General features: G+C 42.2%; 1 protein-coding gene across 1 annotated transcript in view; it reads left to right on the plus strand.

The window, feature by feature from the left end:
• The window catches only part of USH2A (usherin), a 516,227-nt gene that overhangs the window by 291,673 nt on the left and 204,463 nt on the right, over nucleotides 1–20,091 (plus strand). The window contains exon 38 of the mRNA XM_045859450.1: nucleotides 16,453–16,632. Coding sequence (XP_045715406.1) covers nucleotides 16,453–16,632 — 180 coding nt within the window. The remainder of the gene's footprint in view (nucleotides 1–16,452; nucleotides 16,633–20,091) is intronic.

Consider the following 20,091-nt stretch of genomic DNA (forward strand, 5'->3'; position numbering starts at 1 on the left):
AGAGGAAATGTGAGTTTGTAGCTTTGGAACCTGTCATCAGCTTTCACGCCACGGAGGCCACGAAGTCATCCTCTTGGGAAACGGGAGGGGCTGGTGTCTCTGGAGCTGCGTCACCCGAGCACACTGCCAGTTTGGGGTAAAAACAGCTCTAACGGTATCTGGAGAATACATTTTTCTTATGAAGACTTAGTTTGAACTAATTTTCATAAGTTTAAAAACCACTTGTATTTCTTTTTCTATGAATTCTTTGTGTCTTTTGCCTGTATTTTTATTGGGCTTTAGGAGTTCTTTGTGTATTGATGAAATCTGCTGTGTGAGTAGCAATATTTTTCCTTTTGCCATTGTTTTTTTCTAGCACTTGAAGGCTTTCTTTTTAATACATTTACAGTCAATTCATTTGGGATGTATATAGATAGATACGTAACATATGGGTCAAATGTTACTTTTTGGAAGAAAATATCCCACGGTCTCAAACCATTTATTAAATAATCACTATTTTTTCCAAATAATTTGAGTTAACATCTTTTAAAAGTCCTAAATTTCCACATTTATCTATAAATATGTCTGAACAAATCTACATTTTTATGTATGTAATCATAGTATTTTAATAATTAAAGCTCTAAACATATTTTAATGCCTGGTAGGTTTAGGTCCCCTCATCATTTTTATTTTATAAATTGTTAACCTAATTTTCTTATTTATTTTCTTTAAAGCAGTATTGACAATCTGTTACTTTCCCCCAGAAGTCCTGGTGCTGGTTCTATAAGGATGGGACTGGGTTTAAAGGTTAACATGTGCAGAATTAATATCTCCACGATGTTGGGCTTCTCCATCAATAATGTGATTATACTTTGTCCTCTGCACCTCTCACAATATCTGAACGTTTTCTCCATGCGCACCTTATACACTTTGTTAACACATTTTACTCACTGATATTTCATAATTATATATCATTTATATAACTATAAAATTATAATCATTTATAATCATTTATATAATTATAAATGATACATATTAATAAATAAGTAATTTAAAAGAGCTCTGTTTTAAAAATGACACAGAGTTCACCCTCAGATACCTGTCTTTAGAACGCCATACTTTCAAATATTTGTATTTAATGGGCAGTATGACTGATGTACATTTTATCTAACCTCATGAAGCATCTGTGGCTATTTTGTTACTAGAATTTGTTGTCGTTTTCCGTGTAGCACAGTAATTTCGCCAGGTGGAAAATGATAGCCTGATTAATTAGACTCTTAACTCATTTTTAATAAACCAAATCTGAGGTGTAAAAAATGACATCAAAGGTGGGACCTCAAGGACCTCTGCCCTCCCCCCAGAATTTTCAAACAAATGGAGAAGAGAAACCGGCCAGCCTAGCATGTCATTCTCAGGCGCGCGAGACAAGAGAAAAACCAAGCCTGTCGGGGTGACAAATAAACAGAGCTAATTGGGGGAAGGTTTTGGAAACCCTGGGCCGTGCCCTTTGCTTCCGTAATGGACCAGAATAACTCGAGTATGAAAACGTCGTGGGAGATTGTCGAGGAGCACAAACAAGTGTGAACGGTAAAAGTTAGCAGAGTGCCCGACCCGCACCGGGAACTATTAGATTAGAGTTTCTGCCTTTTCTTAATGTGCACCAGGAAAGGAAGGATTGGCCCTTGGTTCGGTGGGATTCTACCCGGTGGGTGGCATCCTTTTTGTTATGAGAAACCTATGCAGATTAGCTCTCTCTCGGGTTTGCAAGGGCCGCTGGCTGGCCTGTCACACGCTTGTTGCTCGACCGCTCTCCGGAGGAAGTGGCTCACCCTGCACGGGTGAACGGCCAGCCCCCTGCGGTCGGTGCGCAGCAGCCTCAGTGTTTTCCTCTGGTCCTATAGGAATTAACTATTTCAATGGTAGGTCACAGATATAGAAACATTTCTGATGACACTTACTGAGTGTTCATTTTTAAGTAAGTGTATAAACTTGGAAATAAACACTGAAATAACTGACAACATCGTAGCAAAAATATGGCTTATGTGAAACTTTTTAAAATTTCTGAATTTTCTTATCTAACTGGCAGGTTAGATAAAAATTATCCTAATGTGTTATGATAATTTATGGTTTTCTCCTCATTTGATAAAGCCTCAAAAAGAGTTTCATCTACAAATATAAAACCATCTCATTATGAGGAGAATAAAAACTAATATTATTAAGAGGAAAGGAAAATATCCTGAGGTTCTCAAGAATATTTTTACAAAGATCAGCCCCTTTACTCTTAGACTAGATCCTTTTAGACTCTATACACCGGTTCTATTCTACACACCGGCAGACAGCACCCTATCTATCCCGCTTTTCCTCGTAAGCAGTTTGGGCGTAGTCCTCTGCGAATAGTCTAATTCTTCATTTCCCTCCCCTTTGAGTGAATTAGGAAATAATCTTCCTTGCTTGATATCCTGAGGGATTGTTCAGTGTCTGAGCTTCTAAGGCGAATCACCTGGGCAGGCTCCTTGCTGAGCCCTTCGTGCGCTGTGGACGCCTACTGGTTCCGAAAAACTGGACGGCAGCTTCGTTTCATCCGTGACTGCCTGTTTCCCCTAGTCCCCTACTTGGTGTGGTAGCACAGAGTAAAGATGTTTGTTTGAGAAAGAGAGCATGTGGACCACTGAAAAAAAAAATGAGAGAGTAAATGAAAATTATCCTTTAGTGTTAGCCAAGGAAGCCATTGTATTTTAAAAGAAAGAGTAGTTTCATAAACTCATATGGGTGAGATGGAATTGTTTTCTTGGTCTCTGCCAGTTCTTCCTTCTGAACATAGAAAGGTATCAGAAATAGTTTTTAGGAGTTTTTTTTTTCTTTTTTCTCCCATTGTGGATACCTTCAACCAGCAACGAATCTTCTAAAAGGAGAGAGGAAGGACAGCATAGGAACACGAAGCGAGGAAGGAAGAAGGATGGAGGGAGGGAGGGAAGAGAGAGAGAGAAGGGTGAGAAAGACCGAATCATGAAGTCAGTACCAACCAGGTGTTTTATCTGCTGGCAAGAACAAATGGTCCTGAAAAGGTTTGACTAGTTTTGAACATTGTTTCTAAAAAGGGAAATGGAAATTTGGAAATAATATATGTATTCTATATATATAATGTATACACACATATACGTAATAGTTATTTCTGGGTGGTTGTATTGAGAATGATTTATTCTCCCAATTTCTTCGCATACTCAATTTAAAAATGTTTTACAATGAATGCATATTGTTGTTCATTTTGCAATAAAATTTGAGAGAGAGAGTTGGTGAGAGCAGACAGTTCCGGAGCAGAGTAGTCGGGAGGAATCACGCACGGCAGGTTCGCCCTCCGCGGGCAGCTCCAAGTCCGCGGCAGAAGCCCACCGCGGGACGGGAGGCCCGCTGGGGAGATTCCCGCGGTTACCCAGGATAACCGTTGCGGCGACGTGGAGGATGTGACATCTCCCTCTCGTGTGCTGCCTGCATTTCTTTCTCCAGTAATTGTCAGTGGTGAACAAGCAGCACTCCTGAAGACACTGCAGAACCATAAGGACACAATAGGATTGGTCAGAGAAATAAGAGAGACCCTTTAGGACGGAAACGGAAGGATAGTGTGAGGGAGTTTCTGGGAGTGGAAGGCTCCAGTCTTTTGAACTTTGAGGCCAGGAACCAACCAGGGGCCTGCCGTTTTTTTCTGCGACGCTAACATCAGGAAGGAGTTGGGGTGATCTAAACATGGAGTGTAAATGATCAGTGCCTTTCCATCCAGAATAAACGGTGCTTTATAACAAATTACAAGGGGGAGAGAAGCTAGGGAGGCATTTGTTTCCTTGGGAAGGTAAAATAGTTGGACGTGGGAACGAAAGCCTTAGCCCGTGGCCGGTGGTTCCCGGATGCAGGGCAGCGTGAGACTCGGAATCCGGTTGGAGAACTTCACAGCTGTGTGTCCGTCAGCGGGAGGATAAAAGAGGCAGCTTCTTAAGCGATTTGCATTCACTTCCCCGTATAAAGATTTAGAGGGTCAGGTGGCAGGAGCGGCTCACCTGTGATCTTATCAAGGGGGTTTGGCGGAAGAGAAGCGCTTCGGAGAAAGGGAGCAGGATGTCTTCCCTGGCAGCCGAAGAAGCCGAGAAACATGGTTTGTCTCGGTGCTCTTCACTTTAGCATCACTTACTCTGATTTTCCAAATTTTTTTTAGATGGAAAGGTCAGAGAAGGTACCGCTCCATCCCGTTTTATTAAATCCAAACCCAACATGTGGCCATTGAAACTCAGTGCGAGTCTAAAGAAGCAGGTAATAGTATTTCATGCTCAAATGCTCCTCAAGCACAGGCACGTGCGGGGCCTCCGACCATAGGCTTTCCGCATCGTACAGGCGTTGGGCACGCAGTGTCTTTCAGAGAAACAGAAGACACGTAGTGCGCACCGTGGGAGAGAGCACTGCTTCCCCCCTGACCGTGCCAGATGTTTTAAATTCAACACGAGATACCAGGAATGACAGCTGTGGGGAAAGGTTGTATTCAGAGCAAGTACTAATATGAGCAGCAGTGAAAATACAGGGACAATAAGAAAATTACATTCTCCCTATTTCTTTGAAAAGCAAACTTCTCAACACGTTCCCAGAAGTATAAGTGCACATACGTATAAATACTCAGGAAATAAAACCCACTTTACATGGAATTAAAAATCGTTGCTGTATTGTTCTGAAAATGCGAGTAGGCGACAATAAGCTATAAGTCACTGCAAACAGTTGGCTATAGAATATTTACCCCCGACTGTATTGACACGCCTGATTGTATGTCATGTCATGGCCAATAAAACCATAGAAATGTGTAATTAGGACATATTCTTCCACAAGAATGGAGCTAGGCATTAATTTATCAAACTTACTTAAGAACTCATCTGTTCTCCACACTCACACAGCCGCTTATTGAATTTGTGTCCCACATCTAATTGGCTATTTTCGTGACATAACGAACAAGTTCAAAGTCTGTGCCGTTGTGTCTGTTGACGCGACCAGGTGATGATGAAATGCAAAACCCAGCCCGAGCTGCACACGCAGTCAGGGCTCGTTCCCCCCGCCAGAGGCCGGAGCCTGCCGGGTTTCTGCGTTCCTGTGGCCGAAGTTCACGTTTCCAGTGCCCTGGAGCATCTTGGTGTGAGCACCTCTCCGTCCTGCCTGCCGGTGCAGGGAGAGTGGTCGACGGGGAATACCGTCATCACATCACCCCTGGATGACCTTGGCTTTAGGAGACTTTGCGTGGTTTATTTGTTTAATCCAATTCCCCTTTTCAAAATGGGAAGAATTTAAAGAATTTTTTTAAATGCCCAAATCATTTGCATACTCACCCAGTACCCCCCTGGAGGTTTCTGGGACATACATGATGAGGCGCACACAAAGACGCCGGCCATGGGGCAGGCATGTAGTACTTCACAGCGGGAGTTGTACACCACTCACCTCCCTGCCAGGCCTTGGTGTCTGTGCGCTTCGTCACGGCGAGGGCTCAGTGTTTGCTGCCTAAGTAGCAGTAGGAGGGTCTGTCTTTAGGTATTTCTAGACTGAGAGTGTAACCGTCACCCCTGATTATCTGCATTTTGAATAAGGAGGGCCTCCGCAGACAGGTGCCAGCTGTGAGTGAATGGTACAGGGGCGCGGGAGAGTGGGTTATGTAGAGAAAGGGAAGAAAGCCCAGCTCTCCAGGGCCAGTGGGTGTTGTCCACCTCCGAGACGCCTTCCTGCAGCCCGGCATTTCCTCCCGCGATTGCTCAGCCCCTGTGCGGGGAAGGGCGTCTAAGGAAGGGTCCCCTCCATGGTTGGTGAAGGGCCTTTGTCCTCGGATAGAGTTGAGGGTCACAAACCTCATGCTTTGGCTCCAATGTCTCAGGAAAACTGAGAACGAGAACCAGGGCTTCATCAGACATCGGTGAGGAAAGTCTTGGGTCTCGGCTTCCTTCCGAAGCCCAGCCACGTGCCATTACTGCTGGCTGTCATCCCGCTTTTCCTTAAACCCCTTACCTTTCGAGTGTTCCTGTTCACTTTCTCCTAATAATTTATTCCTTTATTGTAACAGAGTTTCTTACTATCTTTTTGATTTGAACTGTTTCCTGTTTCATGATTTACTCTGCAAGGCATATGCAGAAAACTTATACTAGGAACATTATTATGGTGTAATAATTATGGTGCCACCAAGCTGAATTAAATTATGTCTCACTGTAAATAGTAAAATGTATTAATTTTTTAAAAGCCTTTTTATGCCAAGGAGGAAAAATAAAGTTACCTTCCTGTCCACTCATTAAACACCACGGCAGTACAAGCCAAATTGACAGAACTGATAACAAATCAACTTTTTTTCATAGCAGTTCCATTGGAAGTGGTTCTTCCACAGCTTTCTTAGGACTGTGAATTAAGTGCAATGTGTTGAAAAGAATCTGTGCCTTCTGCTAATAATTTCACCTTTATTTTGTGTGAATATATGTGGCCAGATCCTGAAACAATGTGGTTTTCTTTAGTCGGTTCAAGATAAAAATAAACCTGCATTTAACTGTGCATTATAATACCCCCTTTAGCATGCAAAAATTTAAATTTCCTGGTTTGCGCATTAAAAATAAAAAGTTGAAAATAATTTGGTAGTATGGCTTATATAAACCAATACACCCAAAACAGTAGCATTTCAACATGTAAGCAAAATCCTAAGTTAATAATGAGATGCCAGCATTCTTTTTTTCATAAGTCTATGTGTGTATTTACACACATAAAGCACTTCAATTCAGTGGTAACGTTTATCAGAAATATTTGATCCATATTTGGGTTTCATAAAGTTTCAATTAAAAGATTAGATTCACATACCAACATAGTTAAAAGTTTTCCAGGAACTAAATCAGTGATCAGACTTTAATTAACATTAACTAGGCACATTTCAAGTGCTCAAAAGCCCTACGTGGACAGTGGCTACTGCACTGGGCAGTTTAGGTTTAGAACGTGGGTAGAAGATGTCAGCACATGTGGAGAGGTTAAGAGTTAAATCAATACCAAACCTTGAGACTATTTTGTCTACAAATTTTAAAGAATGTGAGGTAACTAATTTTTTTTTCTTTAAATCACCTGGTTGGCTGGTCGGCTCTGTTGGTAGCGTCCAACAGTTGCTTTCCGTTTATGTACAAATCATTTCCGTTTTTTCTAGGGCCTTTCATTTTCTGTAAGACGAATATGTGTGTGTGCCCTAGTCACATGGAAAGTTCTCTCCTCGGATATCCCTGTTGTCCTGAAGATAGCCCTCAATCCAATAGAAAACATCTATATTAAAGAAAAAAATTGTGTCATTAATGTGCCACCATATTTTGCTCTTGCTGCCCAGCTGCCTTATAAATCATGTAAATAAGTACAATAAACATATATTGAGTGATTCTGCACTACTTTGGGTTTTAGAGGTTCGTCATGTGTTTTGGCACACAGAAGTTGGCCCAGGAAAGCTAGACATATGTCATATGTCATACCGTGGCTTCCATCAAGTTTGGAGTGGCATTTCTTTCCCGGCGTCACAACTTAGTGTAATGGCACTTGGCAATATTGGCATTTCCGATATGACTGCTTTTGGCCAGCTCAGCATTCTTAAAAAAATAAATCGTTCTTTCACTCTGTGATTGAAAGGGTTAAATAGTCCCAATTCATTACCACTCACAAAAGGATTTATTTTGTTCTCATAAATCAGTTTTATTCCACATTTTTATTATTCCCTTGGGTGAGCTACTCCAATTGAAATCAATACGAGTGCAAGTGACACAATCAATCTAGATATTTGATTATGGATTAGAGATCCCTGGGTCTGCTTTTTAGCCAGTTTCTTTCTGATCATCTCCCCAAAGAACTGAATTTTCTTATTGGCATCTGTGAGTTATGAACATGTTTGAAAAGCAGCCAGTCTTCATGGGTATCCGGCCAATGGAAGCCTGCAAAAGGAGCAAGGATTAAAAGATCAAGATTCAAATATGGAACTACGTACGACATTGGTAATAATCAGTTCAGGTAGCTCGATATTTTTCTTACAATGAAGTAAGCTTCAAAATAACTCCACTTTTTTAAATTTATAAGATGAGTGGCTATAAACTGCAAGCTTAGGCTGCCTTAGGTACATGATGAACCATTTCTCTGGACAGAGAAGTTACCTGTTTTCCCACCTTTATTTTTGAGTGCACCGTAGTCGTTGGTCTAGGGTGGAGGCAAGAAAACAGGCAAGGTGAGTCAATGCCTTTGAAAGGATGTGAGCAGGCTCTTTTTCTTTCTGTAATTATGCAGACTGGGAAGCCACCATCTGAGGGGGTGGAAGGGAACAGTTCAACTTTAAATTAGGAAGCAAAATCGACGAAGTTGTCACTCAGGGGGGCAACGTTTATACATCAAACTGTTTTTGCTTTACAAACAAATGTATATCTTATGATCCTTTGCACATCGAATGCTTATTTTGGGACCCTGGTACCACATTACAGTTCCCTTGCCTCTGACTCCAGCCACCTGTTCTTGGTTCTTAAAGCCAAAGTTTTCCATAGGCACAGTGAAGCCTTTTTTGTAGTGCGTTTTCTTATATTTAGAATCGGCAGTATTTGGTGCACTTATCTGATTGTTTCCTTGACATAAAACCTAAGGCTGTCTTAACACGGCATTTTCCTCTTCCTGCAAATATTTCATCCTTATTTAGCCATTTACTTGTTTTCACCAAGATCTTTAGGGAGGAGATGTTCTGTGTTTTTGGCACATTACCGCTGGAAGTCTAAAATAGTCTTCCGGCAGCAGCTGAAACGGTGAACTCGCCCTTCTTTCGCCAAAGAGTCGTTCATTGCTCTTTAGTTCCTCCCATGAAGCCTTCAGCACAGCAGCTATCACTGCGCTCGGAGCAAAGTGCTCGGACTTCCATTTGCAGGCTTCCTGGGCCCGTGGAACTAGGGGCTGTCTGTAGTGTATTTTCTTCCTGCTTCTTTCCTTTTCAGTAATTTGCATCTGTAACTGCTGAATAATGAAAGACATTCAAAGCATTAATGACAATACAGGGCACTGGCGTAAGATGGGGTCATGTCAATAAAATGTTCTTTCCACGTACCCTGTTCCACTCTTTAAAAAGGAGTTTACTCAAGAAAATCAATCTAGAAATTGGAAATGGCTCTCTTTATTGAGGAAGGCAGGACATTTTTAAGAGGTTGTCAGTGTAATTGTTTAATTCAGAGGTTGGCACACTTTTTCTGCAAAGCCACATACTAAACATTTAGACTTTGCAGGCAGTATGGTCTCTGGCGTAACTTCTCATAATGCTAGAGCCGTGTGACAACATGTGAAAGTGTCGGTGCCTGTCCTGTGTTCTAATAAAACTCTATTTACAAGCACAGACAGCTGGCCAGGTTTGGCCTGTGGGGAGTCGTTTGCGGATCCCTGGTTTTACTGTAAGTAATTTATAAATGTAAATGCAGTGTATATATTTTCTCTGGACATTTCAACCTTCTCAAGATTCTTTTGACTTTCCAGAATTATGCACGCTGACTTAAAAACGCACATCCTATAGAAAAATAATATTTACTAAGACCCCACCACCTATATAGATAACCAGTATTAACAAATGGCGAATATCACTTTTCCATTCTCCATTTCATGGGTGGTTTTTTGGTGGCAGATAACAGAAATTATGTTTAATGAAGTCAGAGGAGTTATTGTAGAAAATTGAGCCATTCAAAAAGCCGTCAGGAGGGCTGGAGAGTCAGGCCTGCGTGGAACCACACACAGCTGGGTCATCGAGGAGAACCCCAACTTTGATCCTGATCCTGAGTCGGTGTTTCACTCCATCGACCTTCTCGGTCCCCACACGGACTTATGTGATTGACAACCCTGCGGTCAAGAGCACACTTGAGCTTTAATCACTTAGCAAAAATAATAATAATAATAAATCTAAATTACATTTCTGATACTTTTCTTTTTGTATGTCTACCATCATCTCTCTGATTGTTATAATTTCTCACTCTTTTTTCCTTATGCAGGGATTGTGATTATCTCAAGACTTTCTGTTACACCATTTAGTTTTCAGCTGTTTCTGTTCTGTTCCTTGCCTTTTCTAACTTGTTTATTAAATGCCAACGACTTTTTCTGATTTCCGATTTGTTTCTCTGGCCCTGCAATATTCTTTTACATGTTAGGGGAAACACGTATCATTTCCCCCCAGAGCTGCAGGATTCATTGGTCTTATGTCGGGACCTTTTCTTTCCTTTTGGCTGCTTGTATGTATGTGTGTGTGTGTAGTATGGTATTTCTTCCTTCAGACTCATCGCGCTTGTGCCTTGCATGGTCCCCTTTGTCCAGACTCTGCATTGGTTCTGAACACAGCCTACTTCTTCTCATTTCCGGTGCTTGTCCGTCTTCTCTCAACCAAAACTTCGAGAACTGGGTGTCCGTATTTATTAAGGTCCTCCTCTGTAGACCTCACGTGGGGGTGGAGGAAGAGGAGCAAACTACAGGGCACGAATCGATGTATTGGGCAGAGTCCCGGGGGACCTAGTTTCTCTGTCTGCTCTCGGATCCAAGTAAATGTCCTTTCCGTTCACTGCATTCATTCGCTTCCGTCACCGCCCCTCCTGGGAGCATCAGCTTCTGCCCCTAACTCAGCACGGTGCTGAGCAGGGCAGCCAGTCCTGACTGCTCTTGCAGTCTCTGCGGACTCGACTCAGTCATCTCCCTCTAGACTGGGGATCAGTAAGAGTTCCCAGGATTTCCCTGGTTTACATTTCTTCCCCTTGGAGAAGAGCTAGGGACCGTGCTATGCTAAGCATGAATTTATCACATCTCTCTTTTACTGTGAGGTTCCAAAATTAGTACCATTAATGTCTCCCTTTTTATTGGGGTAGCACTGGTTAATAACACTGTATACATTTCAGGTGCACAACTTCATAACAGGACATGTGTGTACTCTGCTGCGTGCTCGCACCCGAAGTTCAGTCCCCTGCCATCACCGTGTGTTTGAACCCTAATTCTCTTTGCTCTCCCCAACATTCTGTTGTCTGTATCTACGGATTTAGCATGTTTGTTTCATTAGTGTTCATTTGTTGCTTTTTCTTTTACATCTCATGTATCAGTGAAATCGTACGTTCTTGTCCTTTTCTGACTTACTTCACCTAGCATAAGACTCCACCTTTCCTCGCTGATGAAGTATTCACTGTATGTATCCCCTGAACTACAGCCGTCGTTCCAGCCAAATGACTGCTTGAAAGAGGAATCAAAACAGGACAGCTTTTACTAGATGACAACTAATTAAAAATTGCATTAGGGTAATTGCAGTAATGGTAAGAAATATGATGCATTAATAGAGCACTGTTTTTCTCAGAGCCCTAAGTGGTTCAGGGGTTACTTTTATTTTTCTTTCAAAATGTTCTGTGGAGAAACAGCTACATAGGTACATATTACACATATTTTCTATGTTAGCAAAAAATTAAGGCCAGGAATAGGTGCCTTTAACCGTGTAATAACTTAAACAAATACCTGGCACCTTTCATCTTTCTACAATGTGAGACCTATTAGAACAATGGGGTTTGGAGGACACGCTTGCCTTCGGGTAATATAATTTGAAGTGATATCCTTAGAAAGAATAAATAAAGGTAGCTTAAATATTAATATGTGCTATCTAAAGTGAACTCGAATTCTTAGCTCACATTAAAGGCCCTTTTTTGCCATTTGATGTCTTTTGATTTTAGTATTGGCAGGATTTTGTAATAGCGGGATGGAGCTAAACAACACTGAAATTGAGACCTCAATACAGGAGAAGTCTAGCTTTTCCTTTTTACAGCCAGGAGCGGGAAAATTAGTCCATGCGTTTTCTACCTGAAGGTGTAATTGGATTCAGGGAGAGGCTAACTCAAAGCAGGACCAGGTCTGACATGTAAAATCTTCACACGGTAACAAGAATCAGTTTGGTTTGTTCGCTGTCATTTCTCATTATCATCTTTGTCACGAGAACGGATTCATGTTGTGCCATTTTCTGTTCTTGTTACCGTCTTTGTCACATGAATAAGATATCAGGATGTTAATGCCTGGCATGCAGTCTTCCGCGTGCGAGGATACTGCACAGGTCTACGCTGACCTTTGCAGTATTACGTATTCGGATTGGTTGTGCATTTCACCTCTTTCCCACAAGTTAATAAGGCTGTAAAAAGGAGAGGACTGAAATGGCCAGCCAGTCAAATTACAGAATATTGAAAAGGTCAGAACAGTACCGCACAGAGGGAAAAAATTATGGAATATATGGTGCATTAACATTCTTGTGACAATGATTATAACAAGAATGGGAAAGAGTGCCCATTCATGTTATTTCAATCTAGAGAGCCCAACGGGAAGAAATTCCCCGGACGGCAATGATACACGCATCCGTGCATCATACGTGGGAAGCTGTCTGTTTATGCAGATTTTTGCTTAAAATCATCGTATAGAAAATAGCCTCTTGTTCAACCAACAAGAATGTTAACAGTAAGATTTTAGCCATCAAATAGACATGGCTAAATGTTAACAGTTTAGCCTGACTTCCTATTTGAAGCTGACAAAGTTTCTTTGCAAGTAAAAGCGGTAGGACCAGGAGATTTACTTTGGCTGTTTCTTTATTTAACATTTTGTTTTCAGTATAAGATAGAAAAGTAGGGATGCATGAATTAACCTTTTTGAAAATTTTTTTAGAATGTGGAGTTTCCACATTCTGTTACTGTGAAATAGTATCTAGGAATTTGTTTAGAATTTATGTGACCTCTACAAAATGTGTTTTCTTCATGTGATACATAATGTTCACCTATATTCAAAGCATCTTTCTTTCCCTGTATCTTCCATCAGGGAGGGAGGAGAAATACTTAAATCAGAAATCCTGAAGTTATTGTCCTCAGGTATACAGTAATCTGTACTTATTTTTTCAATTATTTTATGCATATTAAAATGTCTTATCAAACAATTGTACTAGATTTTGTAGTCCATAAAGATAGACTTGGTTTAAGAGTTAGCTTTCTATACTCTCTGAAGAAGCATTACTTCACTAATAGAATAAACATTTCATAGCCCAAAGCTAGAATCTGAGGTTATCAAATAATAAGATGCCAAACATGACCTCATTGATTTAGGAAGCAAAATAAATAAATTTTGATTATAACTCTAAGACTGGCTTGTAAGAAACAAAATAGAAACAGACTTGTAGATACAGAGAGCCAACTGGTAGATACTAGAGGGAGGCGGTTGGGAGGCTGGGTGAAAAAATGGAAGGGATTAGAACTAAATTACAAAATAGTCCTGGGCTGTACAGCAAAGCACAGAGAATGCAGTCAATGACGTTGGAATAACGAGGTACAGTGCCAGGTGGACACCTAAGACATTGTGGGGACGGTCTGCAAAGATTATGGTTGTTTGACCACTATGCTGCATGCTTGACACTAACCCAGAATACTGATGAATGTCAACTGTAATTGAAAAAATAAAATTTAGAAAAATAAAGACTAGCTTTAACATGGACGAAATAACCCCAGATCAGTTGTTCTCCCTGCAGGAAGAGAATCACCAGGTGAGTTCTGGGCCCCACGCTTGGGCAGTCTCACTCAGGAGACCTGGAATGTAGCTCGGGGAGGTACCTGTTTATTAAGCATCCCCATGTGGTTTTGATGCAGGCGAACACGGGAGCATTCCCCGGAGAGCCGGTGCAAGCCTCCATTATAGCCCAAGGGTGCAGGGCACAGCCGGGGAGGGTGGAAGAGAGGAATTCCACTTCAGACTCCGGGGTCCTGGGGCGAGGCGATGCGGAGCTGTGGTTCCCAGGCACGGAAGCCTCAGCAGGCCCGCACCGAGCACTTTCACTCACAAACAGGGTCAGCGCGGAGGCCGACCCCACAGGAATGCTCACCTGTGATAGGAAATGCTTATCGCGTCAGCATTTTCCACCTCGATCCCTGAGGCTGAACCACCCAGACTGCATTTTCCAGGCTGCTGGCAGCAGAGCATATGCAGAGAAAAGTGAAAGAGCATGCCCTTGCAGGACGGGGGAATCACAGGACTTCCATTTTAAGAATCATTTCCAAGGATCTCAGAGCCCAAATTCAAAGTTCAAGTTCAAGGTCAAGTTCAGAGGGAGTGCTTGAGGGCAGGGAGGATGAGATGGAGGGAAAGCCAAAATCCATGGACCCTGGTTTGGTTTCGGAGATGGAGGTTTTGCGTTTCATTGCAGGTTGGAACCCTGTCAGTTGCTGTAGGTCTGTGAATGGGGCTGTGTGTCACAGCTGCGTGCTTCTTGGAGATGTACAAGTTCTTTTTTGAGCTGAACAAAATGGTTTATGTAATTACATACTTCTCATAATTATTGAGTAATTATATACTTCTTATAATTACTGAGTAATCATTGTTCTATAATTAGAATGCAATGTTACAACTAATTGTATAATTGCCGTGTATTAATGTTATCTGGGAAACTTAGAATAAAGTGGTATTTAATATATTTCCCCCTGCCATGCCATTTTCAAAGCTGGCAACAGTGGCTGTTTTACAGCTAGAAATTCGCTTCGAAAACCAACCAACAGCAAGGGGAGAAAAGAAGCCAGCCAATATTATAAGTGTAGATGTTAACCCATCAATCTTACATTTGCACCTAGTGAAAAATTTGTAAATTTGCATTCTCTTGGCTTAATTTTAGAATTTTCATTATTGTTTTTGCAATTTGCAATCTTTTGAACGATGGCCACAGTTATACCGCTTCAGAGGCAGTGGGGCACCCACCTGGGTAGGATGAGGTGTCCTTTTTGAAGTTCTACAGCTGGGCACATGACCGCAGCCGTGGTGGCTTCAGCTGTAGCGGAAAAGGCCACCATGGAGCTATACATTATGGGAACATAAGGAGGCTTCCGATGTGACAAATGTCATTTTCGTAGACAGTGGTTAGAAGTGATTCACGTTTCTTGGTTCCCATTCAATGGTTAGAAGTGATTCAAGTTTCCTGGATGCAGGAACTACATTTCATGCATTTTGAGCACATTGTTGCAAGCACCTAGCGAAGGCTACTCCCAGCATGCAGTTGGAGAGGTCAAGAATCTTGGGTTGAATGAAGCTGACTAGCTGTCGAGAACCTGTGAAAGCTACTTCACACAGCACAGGTTGGGAGTGTCTTTTCGGTGAGTCGGGACGTTTTCAAAGGCTGCATTGCAGGTTTCAGGACTTCCTGCTAATGTATGTTATGCATCTATAGCGGCGAATTGTCTGTTTCCAGATTAGGAACTTAAAACCATTCATAATTTATGAATATATCCTCATCTCGTCTCACTAAAAATGAGTAGAGATGATTATTTCCATGTTTTAGCCCTCGAGTACCACTTACTCTCTTTGAGGAAGATTGAGGGTAAATATAGTAAGTGCTTTGGCAAAGGAAAAAGGCTATTTGAAGTAAATATTACTATTTTAATGGGCTTTTTTGGTGTTTTAAGAGTAATTATAACTAAATGTACTAAGATTAAGCATGATTTTGAAAAACTTGTGAAATGTAAATTTTTCAGTGAAGCACCTAACATTGAAAGTGAAATGTTACAACACAATTTTTGGATTGGACCCTTTTCTAATTTAAGTCTAATTTCTCATTTTCCTTAACGTTGGACGTAACTCGGCTACTAGGAAAGGAGACAAAAATCCCTGTTACCAGGCAGCAGAGTATTCCTGCGCCCCAGGCTCGCTGAGATTCGAGCATGGGCTGGCAGAGGCCTGGGCAGGATGAGGGGTGGGGCGGGGTGGGGAGGGCGGTGGGGACACACCCAAAGGGATTCCGCTCCACAGCCAGGCGGCCTCTGCATTTTCCCAGAGAGCTGAAAAGCGACCCGTCCAGGTTCAAGTGGACACATGGGACTTCTGTCTCCAGGGGCATTCCGGGATCTTCTGATGCACTCTGATGTGAACAGGCAGTAGAGAGAACGCAGTCAACCCATCTCTCAAGCAAAATGTGCAGACATCATCCCAATTGACGATAATTAAGACTTCTGACACAGATATTTGACTGTACTATTCACGCGTATATCCAGGACCATTCTATTTGGGGGAAAAGAGTGCAATTTCCTCACAGTCTGAACGTCACAGAAAATTCGAGTATTTGAGAATCCCTGAAACAAATTGTAAATAATGCTTCAAGGGATTAATGTATACATCCATGCGGAATGTTTACTTCTCTGCATTATATGTGTGATACGGCTTTATGCTGTCTCAGGATATCAGTCCAGTAATTTCAGTCCCTGTGATGAATGAATTAGAAATCATCGTGTGTTATCCAATATCATTTTGTGTGCAGCATAGTGAAATAAAAGTAGGTGCGCATAATGCCTTTTATGGTGGTGACAGTTTAATTCTGTTTAGTACTGGATATTTAGGAATTCAACGGAAAGTGTACATAATAGCAGAAGAGAATCCTTAAACACAGACAGAATTAAATGTTTCTTTTTTACTCAGCAGATAATAACTGGACTCTCCTGTACGGCACAAAAGTGGTGCACAGCGGCGAAGAGACTGACGTCTGGGTACCTGTCACCGGGCTGGTCCCTTTTACTAACTACACTGTACAAGTGAATGCTTCCGGTGCCCGCGGCAGCTTGCTGAGTGACCCTGCTACCCTCGTCATGCCACCAGGGGGTGAGTCTGAGAACGACATTGGCTATCTACAGTTATATTAAGTCTCTGCTGAGCACCTTGTCCATTATTGGAATGAATTTTCTTAGAACTTAGCGGCTCACTGGTATGACTGGTTGATTGGGTGGTTGTTTTATGGAGATTCCGTTATTCATATTATTTTATTGTTTTGTTGAGACTTACACACATACCTTGTGTGTGTGTGTGTGTAAACACACATGTATTTCTCACTTTATACATGTTAAAAAGATTGTGAAATGCTTTTTTGTTTGAGACTTGATTTGGATTCAAAGCTTATATATTCAATTTGAGCTTTAATTTTCTAACACAAGTGGTTTTTTGTTCCTGGTATGTTGAGGATGTAATTTAGATATGTATCTAAACTTTTCTGTTTTTAGATTTTATTTATTTGTTTTTAGAGAGAGGGGAAGGGAGGAAGAAAGAGAGGGAGAGAAACATCAATGCATGGTTGCCTCTCACACACCTGCTCCTGGGGACCTGGCCTGCAACCCAGGCATGTGCCCTGACTGGGAATTGAACTGGCGACCCTTTGGTTCATAGGCTGGTGCTCAGTCCACTGAGCCACACCAGCCAGAGCTATAACTAAACTTTCCCATTTGGCAACAATGGACAATGTTTAGGTAATATAATAGGAAAACTCTACTCACACCACTGGAAAAAAAATACCTTGAAATTCCACATCTTAGTGATTACAGTTCAGTATTGTCATGCTCATATGTGAAATGTGATACAATCTGGATATTTTTATTTTAATGATTTCTATTAAAAAGTACCTACCTTACCCAGAATTATTATTTTGAGCTGTTTCAATTCCACCCAGTTTTAACTATTTGTGGGATTGACTACTAAGAAGAAAAATCCATCTGACATCAACAGGTCTAGCCCTGGAATAGAAAGCACACCTCAGGAGAGTAAGAGCATGGTTCTGAACCGTGTGTTCAGGAACGTATGTTTCCTTGAAAATACCGCAGGAAAGCACCTCAGGACACCCGGTGTCCGCCCGGCAGCCCAGCTCCGGGAGCAGATGTGTTCTGGACGGAGGGAGAATGTCAGTACCTTGTTAACGGGAATCTGCAGGGCTGGAAAAATCCATCTGCAGTCACAGTGAGTCTAAAGTGAGTCCAGAAAGCCCCAGGACTGGAGGAAAAGGAGGGTTCTCCCACAGTCCGTGCGGAACCCCTCTTGCAAGCAAAGATTCATTGCCTGCTGCGTCGTAAAAGCGGTTCACTGTTATCTACCTTCAATGAACGGGCGTTCACTGAAACACTTGCCACTCTCGCCGGCAGGAGCTACGCTGTTTAAGAAGAGAATGCTTGAAACAGACTTTGGGGGCCAATCAACGGAAGTAGTGTCGTATTTCACGAGCCCGTCATAACAATGGGAGCTGAAGTCCCACAGGTGTTCATTTCAGAACTGAGACCAAAAGAAGAAAGCCCGCCCACTCAGATCTCCCCTGTCTGACTCTAACCCTACGTGCTGGAAAGAATAGAAAGTCGTGATGACTCCGTAGCTTAGTATATGATATCCTTTATTCACACTTAGGTATTAAAGACTCATCGGTGATGTCACAGAGGTGTTTTTTTTTAAGTTACATAGTAATATCTTCTTAACAGGATTTGGAATATGTAGTAAGTTATATATTATTTTTATAGCATTCACATGGATTTAGACAGTTTGTAATTTATATCACATTTGTGAAATAGGGGTAATTTAATTGATTATGTGTTTGAGAACATGCGGTCTAATATTTTGTAGTATTTTGTGTGTGTGTGTGTGTTTATACACACACACGGAATTCAGTAAACGTAGCAAGCTCCTGTTGGTTGCTAAGTCAGTGCACACGGTGTGGCTCTGTCCATCCGGGTTAGTAGAAGGGCTAACATTATGCAGGCAGGGGGAAACTAAATCACTGTTTGTCGTGGGGTAGAGTCGGCCTGCTGAGGCTTAGGCTGAGGCTGCCCCTCTGTGGACGCCTGCCCTCCTCGTCACCCTGGGGGCCCCACAGGGCCCGCTCCCTGGGCACCATGCGGCCGTTCCCGCCGTGCGCTCGGACACCCAGACCGGGAGCGATGGCCCTTCACCAAACGCGGGAGCGAGACGTCTTCAAAGGCAGACCGTGATCTGCCCAAGTTTATTGCAGCCATTAGGATGGACTTTTTTTCCCCCCATTATTAGATTGTTGTTGATTACAATTAGGAAACTTATAGCTTCGAAATTATCTTTTTTATGACCTTGTGGCAGTTGAAAGGTGATACCTCATTGATTAAATAGGTTTTAGTTCATGCTTCCTTTTACCTAATGATCTGAAAACATATTATCCTGATTTACACATAAAATCATGCTGAAAAGCATGTGGCATTCACGAGAATATGTGTGTTTAAGTAGAATTAAATTAGTACTGAGAGTTATTAAAGAAATCTTCCATGCCTGTGTCCAGTGAACTGCATTTCATACCGAAATGAATAATAAATGAACCGAGATGCAGAGAAGCGAACCAACTTATGGGCAGAGGAGGTTCTATGTGCTATTTGCTTTTCATTATCTCGGATTGTTACCATTATGGCTGTTTCCATGATTTCAGCATTAGATCTCTCTCGTTTTAATGGTGATGTTGAATTCCTACTATGTTCCATGCTTGATTATGCAAGATTTGTAATGATAATGCCCTTTGTTTTCTTCTCTGTGTGTTTTAAAACATAATAATAGAAGATTTGGGTAAAAGAATGCTGGGGTTTTTTTCTTTATCAAAGGTTTGCTATCAGACTTCAAGCTTCCTTTACCCCCTTGATCTGGCCAAATCCTGCTCATTTTTTAGGCTTCAGTGTAGCCATCTGTCCATCAAAAAGTCACGTTTCCCCAAGCGAGGCTGAGCTCTGGCCTGTGTCACTGGGTGGAATCCCACTGTACTGAGAGCACTTGTCCGACCCGACTGGAACAATCCTAGGGTACCCGGTCCTAGCCGGCGGGGACCGTTTCTTGTTCACCTGTTTATCTCCAGTACCTAGACTGACCCTGACAGGTGGTAGGTGTAAGACGGACAATTGGTGAGTGAATGAATGAATCCATCAGCCAAGACAGCTGAATTACCTTCCCGTCTTAGATTCTACAACTGTCATTGCTCAGGTCTCCCCAGGCCTCATCTCCTCCCTGAGCAACCTCCTGTTTATCAAGCTGTGGAAAAGGTGACCTGCGCAGGGTAGGGATGCCACAGCCACCGGCTGTTGGGGGCCAGACTGTAAAGAGGGCAGGGGGATGGGAGGTAAGAAATCCTCGCAGACGGCACCAACTCCTCACTCAGGGTCCTTCCTTACAGGGCTTATTTCTCTTACGCGGGCGTAGGAAGAACAGACCTTGGTATACAGAGGCACTTAGAAAAGGAGGCACGAAGGGACATGGTCTGAAACAGTTCTCAGTGGATGGTTATGAGACATCTTATTTGAT

This window comes from Phyllostomus hastatus, unplaced genomic scaffold (genome assembly GCF_019186645.2).
Source record: "Phyllostomus hastatus isolate PE091 unplaced genomic scaffold, TTU_PhHast_1.1 phas_contig_148, whole genome shotgun sequence".
Classification (NCBI taxonomy): domain Eukaryota; kingdom Metazoa; phylum Chordata; class Mammalia; order Chiroptera; family Phyllostomidae; genus Phyllostomus; species Phyllostomus hastatus.